Source organism: Tyto alba, unplaced genomic scaffold (assembly GCF_018691265.1).
Source record: "Tyto alba isolate M040663 unplaced genomic scaffold, T.alba_DEE_v4.0 Super-Scaffold_8, whole genome shotgun sequence".
NCBI lineage: Eukaryota > Metazoa > Chordata > Aves > Strigiformes > Tytonidae > Tyto > Tyto alba.
In genome coordinates, this window is record NW_024881329.1 from 6,335,747 (window position 1) to 6,358,981 (window position 23,235).

The window sequence follows — 23,235 nt, forward strand, 5'->3', positions numbered from 1 at the left end:
GCTCCGAGGTAGGCTGAGGGGCACCTCCCCTGGTCCTGTCGTCTCAGTCCTGGTCTGTGTAGTGTTAATACCAGGGAGAGGCTGCCAGGGCGGTTGTGTGCTGAGGACTGATGTGGCCCAGTATAATTAGTGCAGAGTTTGCGCCTGCTGTGCTGGGGGTCTTATGTATTTGGATGACCCCTGTTTCTTTCATGACCTTGCTCCACAGGAGTTGCTGGACTGTAGTGCTTTGCCAAGTAGGAGAAGAATTCATGTTCAAATTAAAACCTAAAATTGTTTTTGTTTCAGTAGGTTTTGTTCGATTCTTCCCAGAATTATTGTCTGGCACTTATGCCAGTCGGAGAATTAATTTTTGTTATTTTTTTGAAAGTGCTTGTCTGTGTAAGTGAAAAGATCTTGTTATTTTGAATCAATTCAAGAGGGGAATAGACTGAAAAAGTATAGAGAGTGATGCATACAGTCTGCTAGTATTCAGAATATACCTTACCATTTTTTGCATTTGTCTGCGATGAGTGTTTGGAGAAATATTATCATGTCATATGATCCCTGGTAATAACATAATGGTAGTCCATTTTTCACTGAAAGCACCAAAATTTCACATTGCAAAAGGGCCCAATGTTATTTTTCTATGCCAAGAAAAGTTGTGAAGGATATATCTTTAGCTGAATAATGAGGATTCAATTAACCTCAGTACAGCTGCTCTGATTTACAGCGTCTGAGGATCTGACCCATACTCAAAAGTCTGTAACGATTCTATGACTGTGTCACAATTCCTTGATTAAAATATACATTTATTTCCAATTCTAGTTGTATTTGGTTTAGAACCACAGACACTGGACTGTCTCGATGATGGTTCGTGGTAGGGGTTATAACCATACTAGCTAAATATGCCAGCAAAGCTGTATGTTTTGTATGGCAGTGCTTTTGAAATTAATAATAGAGCTGTCAACAAATGTCCATGAGAAAACGAAAGTGTTTGCATCTGTTTTTAGAAGTAATAGGCTGCACATATTATGTACTGTTTGTTTGTCTATTATAAATTATTACCAATAAATGTAAGTGGAAAACTGTTACAAAATATAGCCCTGAGCAAAAATTGACACTGTTTGAGAAGATAAGACTTATTTACAAATGCAGATCATATGTTTTATCCTTAAAATAGAGGAAAAAAATGGGTCAGAGATGAAAACTACAACAAGGTGCTGTGTATTTCAATGGTAAACATGCTGCATCACAAGTTTTAATAGAATTTTTCGATATTTTTCTAAAATCACTTGTAAGGGATCTAACTGAATTTAAATGCTAATGGTAAAAATGTTTTAAATCACTGACAATATTTTAAGGTTGCATTTTAGACATTTGTTTTTTTTTTTTACTTTCTGATTATTTGGGGACAACTTAATTTGGCTGAACCTTTGGTTCGTGTACTGCTTTATGTTTTTCTTTGTAGTCTGATAGTTGTGCTTCGTTATGTTCTTTGACACATTTAAAAATACTAACACAGGACTTTGAGCACTTGGAAATGTGGAGCAATTCAGAGCCTCAACACTCTTCACCTTTGCCCTTATGATTGATTTTGCTATGCATGTTTCCTTCTCCTTGTTAGAGATCGCATGCTGTATGCCATAATCTTCCATGAAAACAGGATAGTTGAGGGTCTTCAGTTATTGAAAATTATTTCTACCTAACAATTTTGTGGTATGTTTCAGAAGTTAAACCAAAAGTCAGGGAGAGTTTTTAATTTCCCTTGCAACTGATGAAGTTTCAAAGTGTTGTGTGCAGAGACTGCACACTGCTTGATGAAGCGGTGTAAGTTTTACCTGTGACAATTACTTTTTAATGTTCTCTGATTCTTTTCAGTGCCTAGTCCAAACGTCTTAGTGAATTCCTTAGAAATACAAAACTTGGATTTGGAAACTGGCTAATATTAAACAATGATTTTTTTTTTTAATTTGATATTAAGTATGTCATACTAAGAATAAGACTGTGAATAACAGTGTCTTAGTTTCTTAGTGTTTTTTTCTTTTTTTTTGTTTTTTTTTTTTTTTTTCTTAAAGGCAGTTCAAATTGGTAGGTCTTGTGTGGATCTTGTGAAAGAATAGGAGGTTCAAAGTCTCAATAAATTGAACTTTAAATTGTTTGCACTTCTTAATGGCATCGGATTAGTTTAATTAATAAAGAAGATAATGTTTTATTTCACTTTATTTGAATTCTTAGACTGTTGCAATTATTTATCTTTTGTCTTCATACTTTCATATTGAAATAAATTAACATTAAGAAAAAAGGGCCCCACCAACTCCCTCCCATGACAACTTGCATAGCCCAAGCAGTGGAGGGCTTGGGGGGAGAAAGAACTTGTGGCATTGCTGTTCTTGGCCACAGTGCCGATCAAACAGGAATATTTCTGAAATATTTCCTAGGTAATTTCAGCTAGGCATAGTATCTTCTGTAATTTTTTTCTGAACAGTATGCTGCTTCACACTATCCTGTCCTTTATCCCACTAGTAGCTGCAGCTTACTGGTAAATGAGGTGGTTCCTGCAGGGGTCTGTAAATACATTTTAGGGTTCCCATTGTGCACATATGTAAGTATCATATTGTGTAAGTGTTAATTCAAAACAAAGAAATATTGTGCACAATGCTGCCTTGTAAAAGTCTGTTTGTAAGGACTCAAACAAAAATCAGGATTTCTCAAAGTTGCAGAAAGTGGGGCAATTAGTCTAGTTTCGTTTCATCTGATCAAAATGCTTGTGGCTTTAAAATTGTTATGGGTGTTTGCTACCTTTCCTCCTCTCTTCCCACTAACCCATATCCCAATCTGCCCTCCTCAATTTGCTGCTTAGCCCCTTGAAAACAATGTCACAATTAGGAGTATCAGCTAGAGCACATCGATATTCTAATAGAGTGGAAAAGAAGGTGCTGTGTCATATGGTACAGTGTAGTGCCTGAGAGCAAGGATCAAGGGCCAAAACCTGCAAGCAGGTTTTAGCTGGAAAGCCCAGCCTTTCGGTGCTGCGCCGGAGCTCCTGGGGGTGCAACGCCTGCGACAAGATGCAGGTGGTGTTCCGGGATATGTGGAGCCTTCATCTTTTCCTCAACCTCTTCTGCAAGGCTAACAATTTATTTAAGCAGTCCTTGTGCCTGCTTTATCCACAAGGGTTAGGATTACATCTGGCTCTGTCACAACTGTGCAGGGTAGAAAAAAGCTGCTTGCCCCTTACTGTCTTTCTTGAATATTCCTTCAGAGAAAAACCAATGTCAAAGACTGATTCTTGGCTTTGCGTGCTTTGATTTTCTCTCTGCTTTTGTAACTCCTCCAATACTGGTGAAACTTTAAAAATTATGTGAAGGTGATGTGCATTTACATGTGATACAGAAAAGGTAATCCATGAGATCACTCATTCAAGTAGAAGTTAAGTTTAGCTTCATTTCTATGAGCCAGATGAAAATACTCTTTCAAGTGTGTATCCTACCTAGGACACTCTTTTATGTTTTATAGGATGCCCAGAGCTACTGTAGACATAAAACACAATTTCTGGTTATGAGATCTCCGTATCACCAAAATGCAAATTTCACTTCTGAATATGTAGGCCACTTGCTGAATAACCTAAAGAAATATATGGTGAAAATGTTAGTTGTCATGTATTCAGATTACCCCCTTCAAAGGTTTTCCTCAGGTTTTTAATATCCTGAAAGTCCCAGTTCTGTGGCAGTCTGCAGTTCAAACTTCATTTTCAGTTCTTAGAGTGAAGTCATTTAAATAAACAAATAAAAGTGGCACGTCATGTGTAGCTTGTGCCAAAGTATGCCATGTGCCAGTTAGAATTAATTTTTATGTATCCTCATATATATGAGTTTATAATCACAACAGTGCAGATACATATGCTTGTCCCTCAGCATCTCTGAAGACACTTGCAGTACTTTAAATGTGCACAAGTAACATTCCAGTGTGGTTCTGACCTGTGTTTATTTTTAGTATTTCATGAATCACCTTCTTTTAGTTGTTTTTCTTTTTCACTTAATGAAAGGCATATAAATCTTATTGCTAAATAACACTAGGATATTTGATAGTAAAAATAAAATCCCTCCTCCTTTTCTTTGTGAATAGCCAGATGGATGTGTTTACCCTTTAGAGAAATTTAGATTGGATATTTTTGTTATGTTTTGTTTTCTTCCTGGTAATTATGTTGGCACTTTGCTGATCCCTAGTTGTGCATTATTACAATGGAAGGTGACAATTTGATTGTCTTCAGTTGGAGAAACAAGTAATTTTATATTCACCAAGCTGTCAGGTAACAGTACCTCACAGTACTAAGAGCTCCTGGAAATGTGGTTTGGCACCTGTATTTAAGTGCTTTGATGCTTGCGTAACCTCTACTGAATCAGAAATATTTTGCCTGCTAGAAATGTTTTTAGGCTTGTAGTGTAAGGTTTTTATTAAAAAGAAAATCCGTAACTGAGCTACAGATCCATTGTTTCATGTTACATGGAGGTACTAATTAGGTGGTTTCGTGCAACTGGCTACAGGTGAGCCTGAAATTGATACTTCATTTCACTGTCTACTGAGGTGTTCTGTTTGGCTTAGAAATGAGAATCAAAAATATGGAGAGGAAGGAGGAAAATAGGGAAGGAGGGGAGAGAAATCTGACTGTAGATAAAATATTTCTGTTCTGCATTAGGTGGTGCAGAGAAATGACACACGAGCTTTTGTTTTCACACCAGTAGAATTGAAAGTTAACTGTTTAACTCATTACATGGAATCTTAAGCACCTCCTGAAAGTTAACTGTAAGAGTTAAAAAAAAGAAGTAAGAATACTGTATCTTATCGTTGGAGTATGTATCTCATAGAGCATTGAAATGATTTAATGAACCTTTCAGGAATTTATGCCTATCAGGTTTAAGTGTGATCAGGAAGATTTCTAGTTATTAAAACGAGTTCTTAACTGGCTTTCTAAGGGGAAAAAAAATAATGTATTCTTGTTTTTTGTATAAAGTCTCAACTCAACGTCTAAACATGCTAAAATAAAATCCTCTTAGTATTTTTAGGCATCCTTTATCAAAACCATTTATATAATCAGTCAGCTAAACAAATAAGTCATTCTATTCCATAAAAATGTGGGAATTAATGCTTATTTTTAGCAACCATTGTTTTTTAATTTTATTGTTAATGATTGCTTTTATTTATATTGTAAATTCTCTTTCTTGCTGTCTAAAAAAACAAATCCTAATAAGTTGTTGATGGATAAATTCTTGGCATGCTCACTCTTGTTCCCATAGTTATTGGTAAAGATAGCTGGAAGTCAGTGCTGCCTTTTTTCTTTTTCTTTTTCCAACAGTAAGAAATTGGATATCCAGAGACACATGGCGTAGTCATAGGACTTTAAAGGCAGTCATCACTGAGAAGCTAATACCAACCAATTAAACAGAGGTGGTTACGTGATGTAACATTATCAGGAGAAACAATTCATGAGTCAAAGCATTCCAGGGCATATGAGCTCCAGTCCAAAGAACAGTCTCAAGCTGTTTAAATAAAGTGACAGCAATATTGTCAGCTAAATATAAACTATAGAAAATACTAACTACAGTGACTGAAGATGAGCACGTCCCAGGTGCTAAATGACTATTCTTTCACTGCCCTTTAATGCATTCAATGTGAGTTCACCCTAGGCATTTTCAGTGAAAGCTCCTGGTAGTGAATAAAGAGAATGGAACATTTAACCTACTAGGAAGTTAGGTTGTATTTTTGGCATTTTATGAATCCGAATAAACACTTTGGATTTTCACTGAAAAGTCATCAGGGGATGCGAGGCTGTTTTGCTGCATCCATTTTAATGTTTTCAACAACCCGATGAATAGACAGAAATTCATTTCCTAACTCTAATATTTTACTGTGGCTGCAGGGCTGAGAAGGTCACTATAATGGCAGAACGTAAGAGAAAGGCTTTCCAAAAAAGTTCCACAGAGCTGCTTAACTCTCACATTGTTTGATTACAAACGAGAAGAAAATCCGTAAAAATTGTTCCAAACCCTCTGAGCTTTAAGAAAGACTGTGGAGTCAAACTTTGTGATTTGGATTCATATCTATTAGCAGAAGTGTAGTTTGTCTGGATTGGAAAAACAAATGCAAGAATAGCTGAGTGTGTATCTTGGAAGACGTGGGTGTGTTGCTCAGCTTGATGCTTATTTCAGATAGAGATTTGGGTGCTCAGTTAATGTTATAGCTGTCATTTCTTGAACCATATTTGCTTCCATTCCTCCCCCCCACCTTTTATTTCCATGGCAATTCCTGTGACTGCCATAAACTCTCTAATCTTGCAGTGTTGTTTATGATCTACATGTAACTAATTATTGTAGTATTCCTGCAAGATGAAGCCAAGGAAGAGCTTGAGGGAGTTGAGCTGATTGGCCTAAGGCCTTCCTGTGACTCGGAGCCAGGAAAAGAATCTGGGAGATTCTCCTCCATTGCTGCCTTGTCAATTTATGTGGGTTTTGCGCACAGGGATTCGTGTTGGGCTGTGGGGCCCCAGGAGGATGGAATCTTTTATTAACTGTTCATTTGTGTTACTAAGGCTCCTTGAAAACAGATATAAGATGTCATAATTTTAGGAAATAACTGTTTATTCTAAAATGTCAGACACATTACAGCATTAGATTTACGATGAGTTACATTACTGAGTTATGCCTACACAACGTTGTTTTACAGGGGCAGACCTGCGAAATATTTTGGCTATTGGCAAAGCATTTAAATTTTTCTTTAAGTCTGTCTGAACACTACTGTAACTGGTGTCTTTATACAGCAAAAATGAAGAGCGGTTTTCCTGAATGTTTAAGCTATGCTAAACTGGTTCGCAGCTAGAAATAAGTTGTTCCAGTAACCTCCATGCAGCTATGTCAGTGTACCCTGTTCTACATCAGGGCTGCACTCGTATAGGTGAACTTGGACTGCAAAATTGATTGCATAAAGGATGCTCTTGAGTTTCAGAAGAGGTTTGAGGATCCATGAAAGACACAGGGCCACCAAGTTATGAGGTCTGCCATGGGTATGAAAGAGGAGGATACTGTGGGCGGTGCAGGCAAAGAAGAGTAAAACAATGCATTTAATTTATCCAAAGCTGAGTTCTGATTTGTAAGGGAGGGTCCTATACATCAGGTTTAACACTATGTGAGGAGTATACACATTTGTTGCTGTTTTAAAAGGTGGGGAGGGCTAAGATGCTGTGGCTGAATTTTACTTTCCATGAACACCAGGTTAGCATAAAAGTTTAGAAGGAAATATTTAAAAGGTTATGAGTACTTCTAAAAATGGTTTCTCTTAATTTATTTAGTTCTGGAGTCACCGAAGCACTTAGACATGTGCTCAACTTTTTGAAACCAAGTAGTCCAAATTGAAATTAGTGGACTGCTTGCATACTTATAGTTAATCATGCACTTAAGTACTTTAATCTGGCACTTTGGGGAAAAGGAATGGAGACTGTTCATAAAAGCTCTGTAAGTGAATGTATTTCTAATCTAATCTGGTTCCAATCTACTGTTGAAGCTGTAGACCTGGGTTATGTCTATACTGCAGCCACTAAAGCAGGATGAATTAGTCCATCTGAGTATCACGCTACTGTAGTTGGAGTGCTATCAGAAACGAGCTTGTTTAAAATTAGTTTGGATATCTCAGCATTACAAAGCAGTCATTTATGTGGCTGCAGTGTCGACATGCCTTTAGGTTTATGAATGCTTTGTGAGGGTGGAGCAGAGCAGAAGCTAGAGTCTTTGGCCAACTATATGTCTGCTTTGTCATATATCTCATTGTTATTGCTTAGTTTATATGTTTTTGAAATAGTGTCTGAGCTATCACATTGTTGTTATCTGCATCAATACTTTGAGGCTTGATTCTGAAATAGCTAGTAGCTAAAACTCCAGGTCTAGCCATAATTTCCAGTATAACATTTAATCATTTGAGTAGTCAGAAGGGATGGAAGATTTTAGGCTTTGGAAGACTTTAATCATCTAATTGTTTTGACAAAGAAGACACACACTGTTTGAAGAATCTAAGACCATAGAGAATCCTTAGACAAAAAAAAAAAAAAAAAAAAGATAAAAAGAAAAAAAAAGTATTATTTGTATTTAGAAAGGTATAACACACTGTTTGTAGGAAAAAAGGAAAGCTGATGTTTTGAGAATCTAAATGTCATTCTTCATTAGAGCAGAGAAAATTTTTTTGGAATAAAATAAAAAATCATGTCAGATATATAGACAATGGAGCTGTTTGGGACTGTGTTTAGTTTTATGTAGGTAAAAACCCCTTAGCAGTTCAATTTAGCTTTACTGCCTTGGTATTGAGGCTGACTGAAATTGGGGTCCAATTCCTCAGCTTTATTCAGGTTTTGACAAACGATCCCATTTGTTTTCTGAGTTCAAAATGAGATAGATTTTTTTCTAGTTTTGGAAAATCCAAATCAAGATTTATTTAATTCTAAAAGTTGAGTAGGTGATAGGACTCCATATAATTAGAGCCTTTTTCAGCTCTTTTTTTCATGCCCATTAGGTATATTTTCTACCTTTAGTGATTGCTGTATTCAGCTAATCTGTCAATTTAACCAAAGCAACAATTTCACAATGTAGTTTTCTTTCTGATTGTGTGCTGTGTAATCAATATACTGATATAATGTGAGTGTAATTTCCTCTCTTATTTTATCTCCACTGCACAGTATTATAAATAAACAGCTAAAAAAGAAAAAAGAAAGAAAAGCACCAAACAAATCTGTTGCATCTTCTTTTAAGATTGTACCACTGTAGACACTTGTTCTAGTAAAGTAGAATTGGACCCACTTGATTGCATTTAAATTTTTCATGCTTCAGCAGTTTGTCTGGGAGCACAGTAAAGAAAACCCCCCGAGCGAGGATAGTTTAGAATAATAGAACTTGATTTTGTGTATTATAGCGGCACCATTTGCGCTGCTGTAGTTAGGGTTGTGTCAGCACTTCCATTATAAACCCCTGTTTGCAGGGGTTATAACTAGGGAGATATTTTTTATCAGAAACTTTTTTTAAAATCATTCGAGTGAATTTAATTGATAATAGGAGAAAAAATAAAATAAATTATAATGGAAATTAGCAAATTTCTGATACATTTTACAAGCCTTATTTATTATGAATATTGATTTTTTTTTTCCCCTCTCACCAGGGATTTTAGTAAATGCATTTTGAATAGTTTAAATGTAAAATTGGGAAGTTATTGTGGCTTAAAATTTGACTGCTATTCATACTCATATTTTGACATTAAAACATTTTAACACGACAACCTTGTTATGGTTTAATGTTATCATAAACATAAACTACTCAAATGGGCCAGATTCTTCTCTCTTTGAATTTGATGAGACCTTGGAGTTATTGGCTGAACTCTGCCTTTGTACCTGATGGAGTTCTGTGTACAGAGTTCTCCCGTTTCAGTAAAACCAAACAGGTAACGAGCAAAAACTTGCATGAAGTAATTGACTGGATAACACCCAGTTGCAGAGTTTATATTTACTCTCTTTTACTGATTATAAACCCAGGCATAATCAATATCTGGTGCGTAACCTGGCACCCTCAGAAGACATGTACACATGAGGTATATTGATTGAGTTAATGATTGTACTGGGAAAAGAAGGTGAAGGGCTTAATTTAGTGGGATCCTACATCTCTGTCCCTTTTACCCCAATGTTTAAAAACTAGCAACCAAAAACCTGAAAGGTACCATTAAGTGCTGACCTCTGACCATAATTAATGTGCTCAATCTTGCCGATTTAACAAAGGTTTGGGGTAAAGAAAAGCAAAACCCACCTCTCAAAATTATGTCATGAGGAAAGCAGGTGCCTGGGAGGCCTGCCTGAGCTTGTCTTTCTTTTCAGGGGCCAGAACTATAGGTAACTGAGTCAAGTGCAGTATGAAAATGTGTCTGACCATAATGCAGCAGTGGAGAAAAGGGGTAGGTGGAGATAGAAAGCATCTGAACCCTGCTCTTGGTCCATTCTCTTAGTCTAGTACAGAAAAAAAGTTGCTGGGCCTGGCTTGAGATTATTAGTGAATGCGACTTTGTTAATATAATTTTATTTTTAAGGTTAACAGAGACCCCTTTTCTCTATGTAATCAAACAACAGAACACGAATAGAGATTTTTACATAATTTTGTTTAAAACATCGTAAATAGGAGGAAAGTGTATTAGCGTATATGGCAAAGAAAAAGTATTTTCTCTGTAGTGCGTTACCAGTAGATAGCTTTACTGAATGGTCACTTGAGGAAATACCAAAAGCCTGTTTATGAAATAGAGGTGAAGCCTTTCTAGACTAATTATATTCAGCATGTAATTTCTAAACTTCAGTCTGAATTTTGATTTTCAATTAACATTCCCAATTTGAAGATAATTTTCTATTTAATGTAATTGCAGGAAATAATTTATTGGCTGATTAAGACTGAGGGCCCAGCCTTCCTTAAGAAAACAGTCCCTAACAAACCAGCCTTTAAAGCCAACTCATAGCTTTGGACAGATTCAGCCTATTTTTGCAGCTGCAGAGTTGTGTTTAATTAGGATTGTGCACTATTATTCACTGGTGCAGTTTGTAGTTGAAATTATTCTTAGGAGACATTTTCATTTCTAGTTTTGTGTTATGATTAATTTATGGTGAAGAAACAGCCATAGCTATTGCTTTTCACAGAATCTCGTTCCGTTTGAAACAGGAATGAGATCTGTTGAAAAGGTAAAAGAAAGGAAAATCCTTTATTGTGACTTTCACTTTTCATGTCTGGTTTTCAAATTGCATAGAGCATTGACTTATATTTTCATGTGAGTGATTATATTAACACGACTATTTTAATGAGAAAAGGGAAAGTAAACCTTTTATTTTATCCTGGATCATAGTAATTATGAACCAGAACCTTTTGAAGTATGTACAATAATGCTGGTTGCTGAACTCTTGGCATGTTCTCTGTAGCATCAACACAAATTCTTTAGTGTAGTAAGAATGTAATACGTGGTTTAAATTCCTCAGTTCTACTTATTGGCAAGATTAATATTAGACTCCCACTTACACTTAGGCTTCCCTAAAGAAAATGCAAACCTTTTTTTCCCCACCAGTATCGAGTTTAAGAGGCAGGATTATCTCTATTTACAGAATAGTTATTCTAAATAGGTAGCAGTGTTTTAATATGTTTCAAAGCACTTCAAAGCTTGTAGTACTTTCATATAGAACTGTACATAATTAGATTAGTTGATCCTATATTAATTTTTTTTTTTCACTGTAGGATACTAAATCTGAACTCCCTCATTAATTGTGAGAAATTTAGCATTAGCTGTTAAATCCTATGTGAAACACAGGCTGCTACATAAAAACTACTGTTTAAATTGGAATTAACTTAATTATTTTTCTTTGCACTTGCTATTTCCTTCACTGTAATATTCATGAAAGCATGTGACAGATTTGTAAATTTAACTGTTAGTCTCAGATTTCCAGACCCTTTAATCAGTATTTATTTGTCTGTAGAAACAGTACTAGCAAGTTAATGATTTGCTAATTTGAAAAATGCTCATGTGGTTTCCTATGTTAACTGATTTGTGCATTTTTAAAGAAATTGTGTGAAATCAATTATTGTTAAAAATCAATTAAGGTGAAGATCTTATTCCTTAGTTTCTCAGCAATTTTAGTGTCAAGGATATTCTAAAGTTACTAAAACCTGGGAAAATAGCTAATATATTTTAGCTGTCTTCTTTCAGGTTTATTAATGATTGTTTTAACAGTTGCAGTTAATCTTATTAGAAATTTTAAACAAAGTGTTTTCAGATTTTCAGTTGAAGTCAGTTATATTTTCATCTAAGTGCAGAAACTGTGGTGAAAGCTGTGTTTGCATATGAGATGGTAGTAAGAGGCCATTATTAGGAAAATACATTTAACATAAATCAATGCATTTATTCATTACACTTTTAAGTCATTTAAAGTAATTTGTTGAGCTATATCCTGTACTCGATGCCTAATATGAAATGAAACATGATTATTTTATATTTTTAGTTCAAACTGTAAAAGATGACTCAGATATTATCCATCCATTCAATAAAGTGTTCAGCTTTAGAACACTTTCGACATGAACATTTCCAAAAGGTAAAACTGGGTAAAATTATAAACAGATTAAGAGCAGATACAGCTTTAAACAAACACCAAAAGAACTTATTTAGCAGAATTTGAAATGGATTGAAATATTCTCATCTGTGTAGAAAACATCATCTGCTTGCAAGGAATGAGGTTAGGAAAGCACGATGGACTCATTTGAATGTTTGCTTATAACCTTCAGATTGCTCACGGGAGTAAGAGTTTAAAGACTTGAACTCTTATGCAAAATCAACATGAAAATACCAATAAAATCACTATGGCTGGAGAAAATTGTATTGTTTGACATCTCTAGATTGACATCGTATAATTTAACCCTGACCTTGACTTGGCATCAATGAATACTTTATCTCTGTTTTGAATCCAGATCCCCCAAACCTGTGCTTTTTAAAAGTAGTTTTGTCGACTGCATGTGATTAATTTTTAACTGTTGTAGGCAAGTGTGGTGTGTTTATAGGACTATTTGGAGCTTGGTTTTTTGTTTTTTTTTTTTTTTGTTTTGTTTTGTTTTGTTTTGTTTTTTTCATTTAACACAAATGTTTTCTTTTTGTCTGCTTTTCTTGTTTTACAGAAGAATGTCTTCCAAGCAGGCTACCTCTCCATTTGCATGTGCAGCTGATGGAGAGGAAACAATGACCCAGGACTTAGTATCACGAGACAAGGAAGAGGGTAACAGTGATCAGCATGCGACCTCTCATCTGCCTCTACATAATGTAATGCACAACAAACCTCACTCTGAGGAGCTACCAACTCTGGTCACGACCATCCAAGATCCTGAGTGGGATGGAGTCATCTCAGCCCAACACAGAATGGTGAGTTTCACAGTCCTCACAGTGGCTTTATACATTAGTATTGTAAAAGACAGTTCACTTCCATTTTGAAAGACATGTTCAGTACAATCCTTCATGGGTGTAAAGCTTGTTAAATGTTAAAGTGTTGGTGTAGATCAACATCAATATGGTGTAATTGTAAATTACAGTTGTATAATCTTCTTAAGTATACAGGTCTATATGAATGAGGTCATTTGATGAGTTCACCTTCAGAAAAGAAATACATCTATTTATCATGTTTTCCTTCATACCTTGATTTATGTCATAACCTCTCTGGCTCATATATTCAAGCATTAATTTCTGACAGGAGGATGTAGCTCACAACTGTTTGTCATCTGCAAAGTGTTGTGCTGAAGAAAGAAACTTTAATGTATTTCTTTACTTGTCTCTCAGAAATAGAACCCATCAAATCTAGAATATTAAAGCTTTATACTACAACAAAGAAGCTGGCATTTTAGGAGACATAAACATCCTGCTGTATTTATAGGAAATTACAACTTGTGGAGGGGAAAGGTGTTTATGAGTAACTATATCATGCTCTTGTGCTCTAGATCACCAGTTTGTATATAGGTGATGTTATCAGTGATCAGAATGATCTGTATTCTCTTCAGTAGCCTAGATAAAATTATTTTGCAGTTGTAGTTCTGTCTCTGCGTCACCAAAACTCTGCAATAAATGAGCAGACTGAATGAAGACTGAATGGGCATAGCATCTCAGTCAATTTATTTTCCTTGCATGTGTTCCTCAGGAGCAGAATTAAGATACGTGGAGCAGCCAGGTGTTCTGTAAATTTAGAACATCATAATTCCAGACTCTCCATAAAGTGACTTTCACAAACATTAAATTCACACAGTTTAAAAAGAATACCCTGCCTTTTCATAAAATTTCTTCTGTATTTTTATTAAATGTCTATGAGTGGATATTTTTTAGCATTTTTTTTTTCACTACAAATCAGTAGCTTTTGAAAAGGTTAAAAAGAAATTGTAGAATTTTTCTGATGACACTAACAACAATGAACTTATTTCAAATTTGACTAGAAATATTAATTCTAATGCATTAATCAATGTAGATATGAGAATTCTTCATGCATACTGTGATGCCGGGAATTAATTAAATAATAGCACTGCAATAATTTCATTAATATAATGTTTTTTTTTTCCTTTCTAACATCAAATTGATTCAAAAGATCAGACCGAACCACAAAAATGCTACTTAATCTGTAATGCACAATTTAACCCAGTGCAGAACATTGTCAGGCCTAAAATATTCCTACGTATTTGGGCAACTGTCATGAAGAAAGCAAAATTTAAACTCTAAAAATTTCTTAAAAGAAAAATTATTATAGGTTATTGATTTGGCAAGGTAGGTTGTAAGCTGTATATATGGCTTCTATGCACAATTTTCAGATCGAACCTCATTTTGAACGGAGAGTCACTCTTTTGCCCAAGTCAGGTGATATCAGAATAATTTTAACTTCAATGTTATCAGAAGGACAAGCTGGTTGCATACTGGAAAAGATTGATCAAATCTGGTGATGGAAAAAATAAATCTGTGAATTGATCAGCTATTTTCCTATTCATTCAGAGGCATGTACGCTCTGGGAATTTTGGTTTTGGGACACTAATAGCATTGATAAAAGGACTCTGTGTCCCAGAGAGAAAGGAGCTTCTAGCCTTTAGGAGTCCTTCAGAGAATTTGGTTTTGTTTCAGGCTGTTCCTTGGACCTGAAGTAATGCTTGAGCCAAAATGATAGAACCTCATGCAGTATGATCAATTGTACTCATTTGTATTGCTCTGAAGTGGGTTTACATTTACAGTGACAGAGTGCAAGCTCTGTTTTCTCTCTTAACGTTGCACTATCATGACAACACTTGGACATGGCATGAACCAATACCCAGCTTATCGTGTTTCAGAACAGGTGCATGAACTCTGCTTGAGTGACTTAGCACTCTGGTTTTCCTCTCTCCTTTTTTTTAGTAAATATTCCATCATATGTGTAGATGAATGTCCTGAAAAGCACTAGGAGTTTCCACAATTCCCTTCTGTTAAATCTGGTGGTGGATGTATGTCATCCTTACTTAGGTAGCTCTCAGCTAAACTAGAATTTATTGCCCAACTCAAAGCTGGGTATAATTTACAAGGCTTGGCTAGAGGTGAAACCTGAAATTTGAAGGCATGATGTTTGGTTGCACTTGAGAGATCTAAAATGTACAGAGCAAGGTCCCAGTGTATTTACAGTGTAGGTGAGTTAGATGACTAGTTAGATCACAACAGTGAAGTGGTGAAATTTTTTTTTTTTTCTCCTTCAGAGACTGGCATTTAGGGTAATTTGTTTGATTTTTTGATTTTCTTTTTTTTTTTTCTCCCTTATTTGTATCCTTCAAGAGCAAACCTTTAAGCCTCAATTAATTGTAAGAAGTTTTTCTGAAACATGTTAGTCCAATATTGCTAAGAAAGAATTCCGAGGTGCCTGCAATTTTCCTGATGAGGGCAATTTTCTACTCCTTTAAGGGAGGATATGAGTTTCTTTCCAGAAAGACAAATTCCAGAAGATGGGCTGGGCAATTTTGAGATAGGTGCTGTGGTAGTGACCGCTTTTCTACTCAATAAAACCAAATTCCCAGAAGGCAATTGCTTTCTGACCTTTCCCAGACGGATCCTTTCAAAGCAGATTTGAAGAAGCACCTGCTCATACCATTTACACTGAAAGTAAAGACAGTAGTGCTGTCATTAAAATGCATCAATAATGCGTGTTGTCTGGTTATAAGATAGTAAATTCAAAGAATGCTGTGTCGACATATGGGAAAGAAAAAAATTTCTCCTTTATGTGGTATCTAATTAAGGGCACAATCCTGCATCCTTTGTGCCCTTAAAACTACTGAGGAATTCACTGGAATTTATGAGAGCACACAGTGTGCATCGTAACATGCGATGAAGGCCATACAGATCTTAAGTGAAAAACAGATACTGGAGTAGGGCAATTTGACTGAAAAAAAAGATTGAGTTTTTTCTCCACATTTATGGTATGCAGCACTTTCTGTAGTATAAGATACCTTTAAACTACATTGTGTATTATCATAAAAAAAACACACTGGCTAGAAATGTTTTCAAACTTTCACTCCCTTTTGATATCAGGCATTGCTTTCCACTGAGTCCTTTGTGTATTCTGAATGTCTGGAAGCCAAAATATTTTGTTTTAACTCCCACTCTATAGTATTTCCCAGCTGTGTACTTATATGGTGTAATAAAAGGATTTAACAAATGGGAAATAGCAGCTGCATTTGGAAATTCCCTTTGTGCTCCCTTTTCATTTGACAGATTCAGCAATGTGCAACAACTGTAACGTCAGACCTGTAATGACTTACACTGCAAGTATCGTATCACCAGCCAATTTGATGTTACAGTGGGGAGAAAATAAAACAACTGAAAGATTTCTGCAATTTCATATTGCTGAGCTGAAAAGATTATATGTATATTTCTAACTGTAACTTAATATAAAAATACCTGGCCATATGGGTATTTATTGCTGCCTATAGTTCTACTAGAAAATAAAATCTATTTTAGGCTAAGGACGTATCTGTTTGCTGTGGTAAACTGTAGGGAAGAGGGCAAAGTGGTACTAAGATAATGAGGAAAGTATCCTGCTTTCTCCCACGGACAGTGAGTAGCAGGCAAGAAATACAGTCAAGTTTTTAGATTGCATCCAAAACCTGGCTTTCTTGGAGCAATAGACTGAGATAGGATGAGGGGGGAAAGCCAACAATACTTACTTTTTCTAAGTTTAAGAACAACTGAATTGTTGGATTCCAATAATATATTTACTAGTAAATATGTAAAGAAATGGAGAATGCTAATTTGCGCTTTATTCACCGGGGAACCAAGAATGGTCCCCGTCTTCATATAGAGCCCCACACAGCTTGCGAGGCAAATTATGAGGTTTTTTTATTTTTGCTCTGAAGTATCAGGAGAACGCAGTGCCAACAGCAAGGTACAGAATTAGATGGACAAGTGGCCTGATCTTTGAGGAATGGGATGGCGTATTCCCATGACTGTAAAGGCTAGACATGGGCATCGTGAACAATAAATTTGAGCAGCTTTAACCTAATGGAATGTGGAATCTTTCTCCAAATTGCAGAACTCTCCCTCCAGCCTCTCCCTCGCCCCCAACAGTAAAAAGAGAGGGGCAAATTCTATTCCCAACCCCAGTATAACAATCTGGTAACAGACAGTGTTTGTGAAGAACTTGCAGGCGCTGTGCTGGTCGCTGTAGATGATGATGTAGCACTGTGACAGTCACTGTATTCTTTTCTTTTGCCACTGATGTTCCTCCCCTGCCCGCTGCCATAGGGGGTACATAGACAGCGTGTGCACGCACAGAATGAGGGCATCCACGTTGTTTTGCTCTGCTGTTACTTGGAATGATGCAGGGAGAGACTGTTGCAGGGAACCACAGCAGCAAGTCAAATCTAAAGGATAGGTGTTATTTCCCTGTGACTGAGGATAACCAAACACATATACATATAATAATTAATTACCTCCAAATATCTGCTGTGTTTTCCTATAAATTTTGTAACATAATTCAGAGACCCCTTGGATTTAGAAATTAAATGCATCTCATTGGATTTTATCTCAAATGGTAACACTGACATATATTTCAAAACTATGCCAACTTTCTGTCTTTTGTTGACTTCTTGCCAAAAGAGTGAAAGGCTTGCTACCTTACCACTGTATTTGCACGTACGTCTCAGCAGTACTGATAGCAGATTTGTATATGCAGCAGGAAAAGTAAGATCTCTTAATGCCACATGTATTTGTTCCTTTTAAAATAATTTTAAGTTACCAAGTATAAAATTTAACTTTATATAGCTTTAGCAAAACTACTGGCATCAGAAAGGCAGAAATAGGTGGGATCCTGAAGATCTTAATGTTTCAGTGCTTACTGTCTCTACATAAAACAAGCTCAATCTTGTCATTCACCCCCTTCCTTGTTATTAATTTCTTTTGTTGAAGGTTATTCCCTTTAAGAAAAATAAACTCAGTTTTTTAGGAAAGAACATTGAAAAACATTTACACATGCTAAACACTGTGAATTTGTTGTTATATAAATTCATGACATCAAATTCTCAAAAGTTATAGATACAATTACTTGTTTTGAAATTTTATTTTTAGTTCATTTACGGGCTGGATATGAGCATATAAAGTGCATCAAATATAAATGCCCTAAACTCTGGCAATTCTGTATCTGCTAAATTGCTCATACAGCTGTTATTTACATGTACAAATCTGAGTTTTGTGACGATCGAAAGTAATTCTACTGTGCTTGTGATATTATTTCTGCATTCCAGGTAGTGCATTAGAATTTTTATCTAACCAAAGAGATAAATACCTTCATATGTGATTGCATGGGTACAAAATTTTGGCTGAAATTGAAGAGAGTGAAGAAGCAGATTATATGATATTTTATTTTTCAATAAAATAGACTTCTATGAGAAATGTATTACAGAAAATATAGAAATATTTTTTTTCACGCATGTTGTTTCGATTCAGAAAGCATCCAGGTATGTGCTTAACTTGTCTTTATTAAGACAACTAACAACTATAATGTTAAGTACATATCTAAAGGTTTGGAAGATCAAGGGCTTATTTTTACTAGCTTTAGAATAAAAAGATGTTAGCATTTCATATTAAAAATAATAAAGCAATTCCCTAAAAGTGTGCAGGATAATGTGTTTAATGGGGTTGGTGAAATACAAAATTGACTTTATTTGAAAAAGAATCAAATAATTGTTCTTTTTGGCATGCCAGGTATACTTGTATTATTTTCATTTTGACACTGTATGTTTTTTTTTCCAAATGTATGGTCTGTTTTAAACCTTTCCCTATATTCTAGGGTGAACTGTGTTTAAATAGAATTAATCATCACCTGAATTCTTTGCAAAAGACTTGTAGTTTATGTTCATCTAAACTTGTAGTCATTTTATTCCTTTCTCTTACTTTAACATTTCATATTTTTTTATAAAGCAATTTCGGAAAAGTTTTTAATTCACTTCTGTATATTGACATGAATTTTTTCAAAAGTAGAAGCATTAACATTCTCTAAATTGTAATTTTTTTTTTTTTCCTTGGGCAAGAAGGAATCAGGTATGCATGCTGATTAACACACTCCAGTCATTAACATGTGATTATGTGGGCTGCATATTGAGCACCTGCCAAAAGATAAAATCCAGCACTTTACTACATCTGTGCAAGGACTTTTTGCATTTCTTTTGTACTTTGACAGCTCAAGAAAAAACAGACTTTGGTATCTTTGTTCAGCATAATAAAACTGTGTACATAAAATGTCTTCATGGAGGAAGGAAAGATACTACATATATTTATTTTAATCTTTGAGGCCATGAAAAATCCAGGGACTGAGACTTATTCGGCACCAAGTGTAATATGAATCTCCTAATGTACTGTATCACTGACATTCATATACAGTTTACAACATTCCTGCATGTTTATAAGGATTATCTGTTCTGGGATTCAGCCAATGTTATTGTAATTCACAACAGTTTTATGTGATACCTTTATGTCTCATAAATGTCTTGTTTTTATTTCAATCTTCCAAATGTTTCATCAGTGTTTACCTTAAAGAAATACAAGTGCTCTATGCAGCAGGCTGGTTTCCTGCGTACATTCCTCTGCAAATGCTAAAAGGGAAACATAAAGCATGTAATACATGTCATGTAACTATATACAGAAAAGGATTTCCATGTGCAGTTGATATTGCTAAAAACATAAATACAAATTTTATTTTGATATTTACAATGGATCTAGTTATAAGTTGGACAACTGAGACAACCTAATAGGGGGAAGTTGGATATATACAAAGTGGTCTGGAATATCCAAGCCACACAATCCTTGTTTTATTTGGCAGCTTCTGACAATCATATATCACAAAATATGTGTCTTTATTTACCCAAAAGGTAAACAGTGCTAATAGGCTGGGACTAGTCACAATGCATCTTCAATTTCAGTTTAGATGAAAATTTAAGTCTAAATACTCATTCTGTAAATGGTTGTCCATTACTTTTTCCTTAAAAAGAGCATTTAACCAAAGTTAAGGGCATAGAGTCTCAATATTGTTGTGATTTATTACTAAACCTAAACATAGGGAGTTAGGACATATGGTATTTGGATAATTAAGGAAATCCTTAGCATCTAACTCTTACAAAAGCACACATGAGTTTATGCATATCATTTGTGGGTGAGCTGATATAGAAATGTCCGGTCATTGTATTTAAGAATTTTGATGTGATTTTCTATTCCAGAGTAGAGCAAAATACCTGTCAACGTTTTTCACAGATTTGCTCATTTGTAAACAGAAGGGATTAAATCACGTAGTTGAAAAATTGTAATCCTCTGAAACCTCTCTACCCAAAAGTTGGTGTACCTGGCTTGATTTGGTTTGCTCCAACGACTAGGTATGAAGGGATTGCTGCAATTAAATGGTCATATTTTACATCAAAGAAAAAGTCCCTGCCTGTTCCTTCCAAACAAATACCTAGTCTTGCAGTGGCCTATTGATGAGACCATATTTGTATTATGTATGCCTGATTACTACAACATTTCATTTTTAAGCCTTTTATCTAAACTAAAGTTATTTTCCTAATTTTATTTATTTTTTCTTCATTTAGCATATATTTCTTGGCTTAGAGCTAGTGCTTACTGTTATATTGTTTCTTCTTAAGGGTTTTAGATGTGTATAAAAGATAAAATACAAGCCTTTTAAAAATTTTATTCAGCCTATACTTTGGCAGTGAAACCAGTGTAAGTTTTATCAGAGTAAATGCTGAGTTAAAGACTTGAGGTTTTATTCCATTACTTGCCATTTGCCCTCCCACTAGCATAATTTGTTGAGAATTTACAAATGATGTTCTCTCAATAGCTCATAGCAGTCATTCTCAAGCCTTGGATTTAAAAAAATCTTTCTTAATAAAACTTTTGTGTTTTTTTTTTTTTTAATCGGATGAGAATTGAAAATGATCACTTAGATTTTTAATTTCTCTTAATTCTATTTAATTAAATTCCTCAAAACGGGAAACCTTATTTAATGTAGTGATTGGAAATGATTTTGTAAACATTTGCTTTCATTATATGTTAACTCCAGACTAGTTCCAAGTGCCAGCATGCCTCTAGTACTTGGAATCAAAACCACTCTGGATATCCAACTTTCCTGGGGTGTTTACATGTGTCCCATTCAATGCAGAGACAGATAAATAACCCTTTATAACAGAAAAGCCTCATCCACATGGAAATAAGCAATTCAGCTAACACATTTTATGTTAGTAATATTTGCTTTCTACTTCTTGGACATTCACTCTGTGATTTCTGCTGAGCTCTTACAGAACCAGCTTTCTCTCTGGCTATTGAGTACAACTGCAGTCATCAACTTTCAATCAAAGTTGACAGTGGTTATTTGTAAATTGCTAACTAATACCGTGGCCCAGATTTTGTACAGTCCACAGTTTCACTTCCTGAGTTTTCCTCTTTCCTCACCTTCAGAGGGCTTATCTCTTTGAAACAGAATCTATCCCCACTACATGAAACGTAAATGCCACCATAAAGGAACTGTGGTGTCTCTTTCTTAAAATCAGCGGCCTTGTGCACTCCCCCTTTCTAAGACTCCTGACCAGAGAATCCAATTCACCAGACTGTTGGTCTGTCCTTAACCCTTATGAAGATCCCAAAGAGAGATCTGTCCCAAGCCAGGTCTCCACTGATGATTGTGGAGTCCCCAAACTGAGATGTTGCTTCTCAGTCCCCAGACACAGCCCGCATATTTTGTACTTTGGCTATTCAGAGGAATGAGCAAGAATATTGAATCTTGTTTTTAGCCTACAATATTTCACTGATAAAACTGTCATTTTGCGTGTGTTTGCTCTATTTGGAAGGAAAAGTGCTTCATAAAAGTTGACACAAGTTGGCTCATGATTCAGTTTGCAGATATTGCTATAAACATTAGCTTCCAGATATTAAAAATACTGGATCAACTTTCAATACCCTTATTTACATCACTTACAGCCATACTCCCTCATTTATGCTGTTAAAACCAGTGGGACCACTGATGGGCAAATGAAGTACTTCAACTGTTAGAATCTAAATGCACAAGAAAATACATTTTTTACACTAACAAGAAAATGATGATTCTTTGTTTAATCCCTTTTCAACTGAGACATATAAGGAAGTATAAGGATTTTGCTTCCATTGTACAGAAACTAAGCGGCTCTCTTTTTGAAGAATTTTACCAATGTAACTTGTATAATTTAGTGAATGTACATGCTAAAAAATAATTTTCTCAGAGCAAGGGGCATGCTGAAATATCTATACATATTATCTTAATGCAACAGTTTTAAAGGAATTATTATGGAGTGTGAAGAAAATACCGTATATGTAGTCACAAAGGGTTCCCGTCCCCGTCTTTCTGTATACCAAGCCGTTGTTTGTAATTATTCAGAATTGTTTCTGTCGTTAGCAAAACCATACTTGACCCATTCATGGCAACTCTAAAAGGAATGGCCAACAGTCTACTCATTGTTTACTACAGGCATCCTGGAAAGCTGATGAGACTAAGGATGCTGTTGTTGGACCACATATATTCAAAGCAAACTTGTGATGGGTTAAAGTACACTGCCCCTCTAACACGTAAAAGGCCAAGGATTAGGCCTAGGACAGCTGTTACCATATTGCACTGGAAATCTTCATGTTTTTTCATTGACATATGAGTAGGGGGATAGGTAGAGGTTTTAGGGGTAAGTGAAAGTATGATTTCACGCCTGGGATACCTATCCCTCAGTGAGCCATGCATAGTATTTTAGTATTTATCCCTTACTAATTTCTGGTTTTCTGTCTTTTGTACATTTATTTATTTTTCTCTGTTTTGCCCACTTTGAAATCAAACCCTTCAGTTTTAATGGCTATATACATGTGTTTAATCTAATAGGGACGTTTTGTCAAAACACTAAGCACACTGGATGATCTGTGCTAATATTTTGTCTGTGCTAATGGACGGACAAGGAAAAGTTTACAGGAAAAATGCCCTTTATTTACCTTGCTATTAAAACCCAACATTTAAAAAATAGACTCAATTTTGTCCCTGCTGAATAATAAGCAGCTGAAATAGTGGTCCAGACTGAGTTTCCAGCCTTCAGCTGCTGGGCAGTAAGATTTTCTCATTTAGTCATGTCTGCAAATAAATACCTCTTCAACTTAAAAGATTTTTATATCTGACACAGT

The 23,235-nt window shown here is 35.4% G+C and overlaps 1 protein-coding gene across 6 annotated transcripts in view; it reads left to right on the plus strand.

The window, feature by feature from the left end:
* SOX6 (SRY-box transcription factor 6) overlaps positions 1–23,235 on the plus strand; it is a 337,003-nt gene that overhangs the window by 91,740 nt on the left and 222,028 nt on the right. For all 6 annotated transcript variants that reach the window (XM_032984902.2, XM_042784521.1, XM_042784522.1 and 3 more), the window contains one exon: positions 12,699–12,939. In XM_032984902.2, coding sequence (XP_032840793.1) covers positions 12,703–12,939 — 237 coding nt within the window. In that variant the 5' untranslated portion in view covers positions 12,699–12,702. The remainder of the gene's footprint in view (positions 1–12,698; positions 12,940–23,235) is intronic.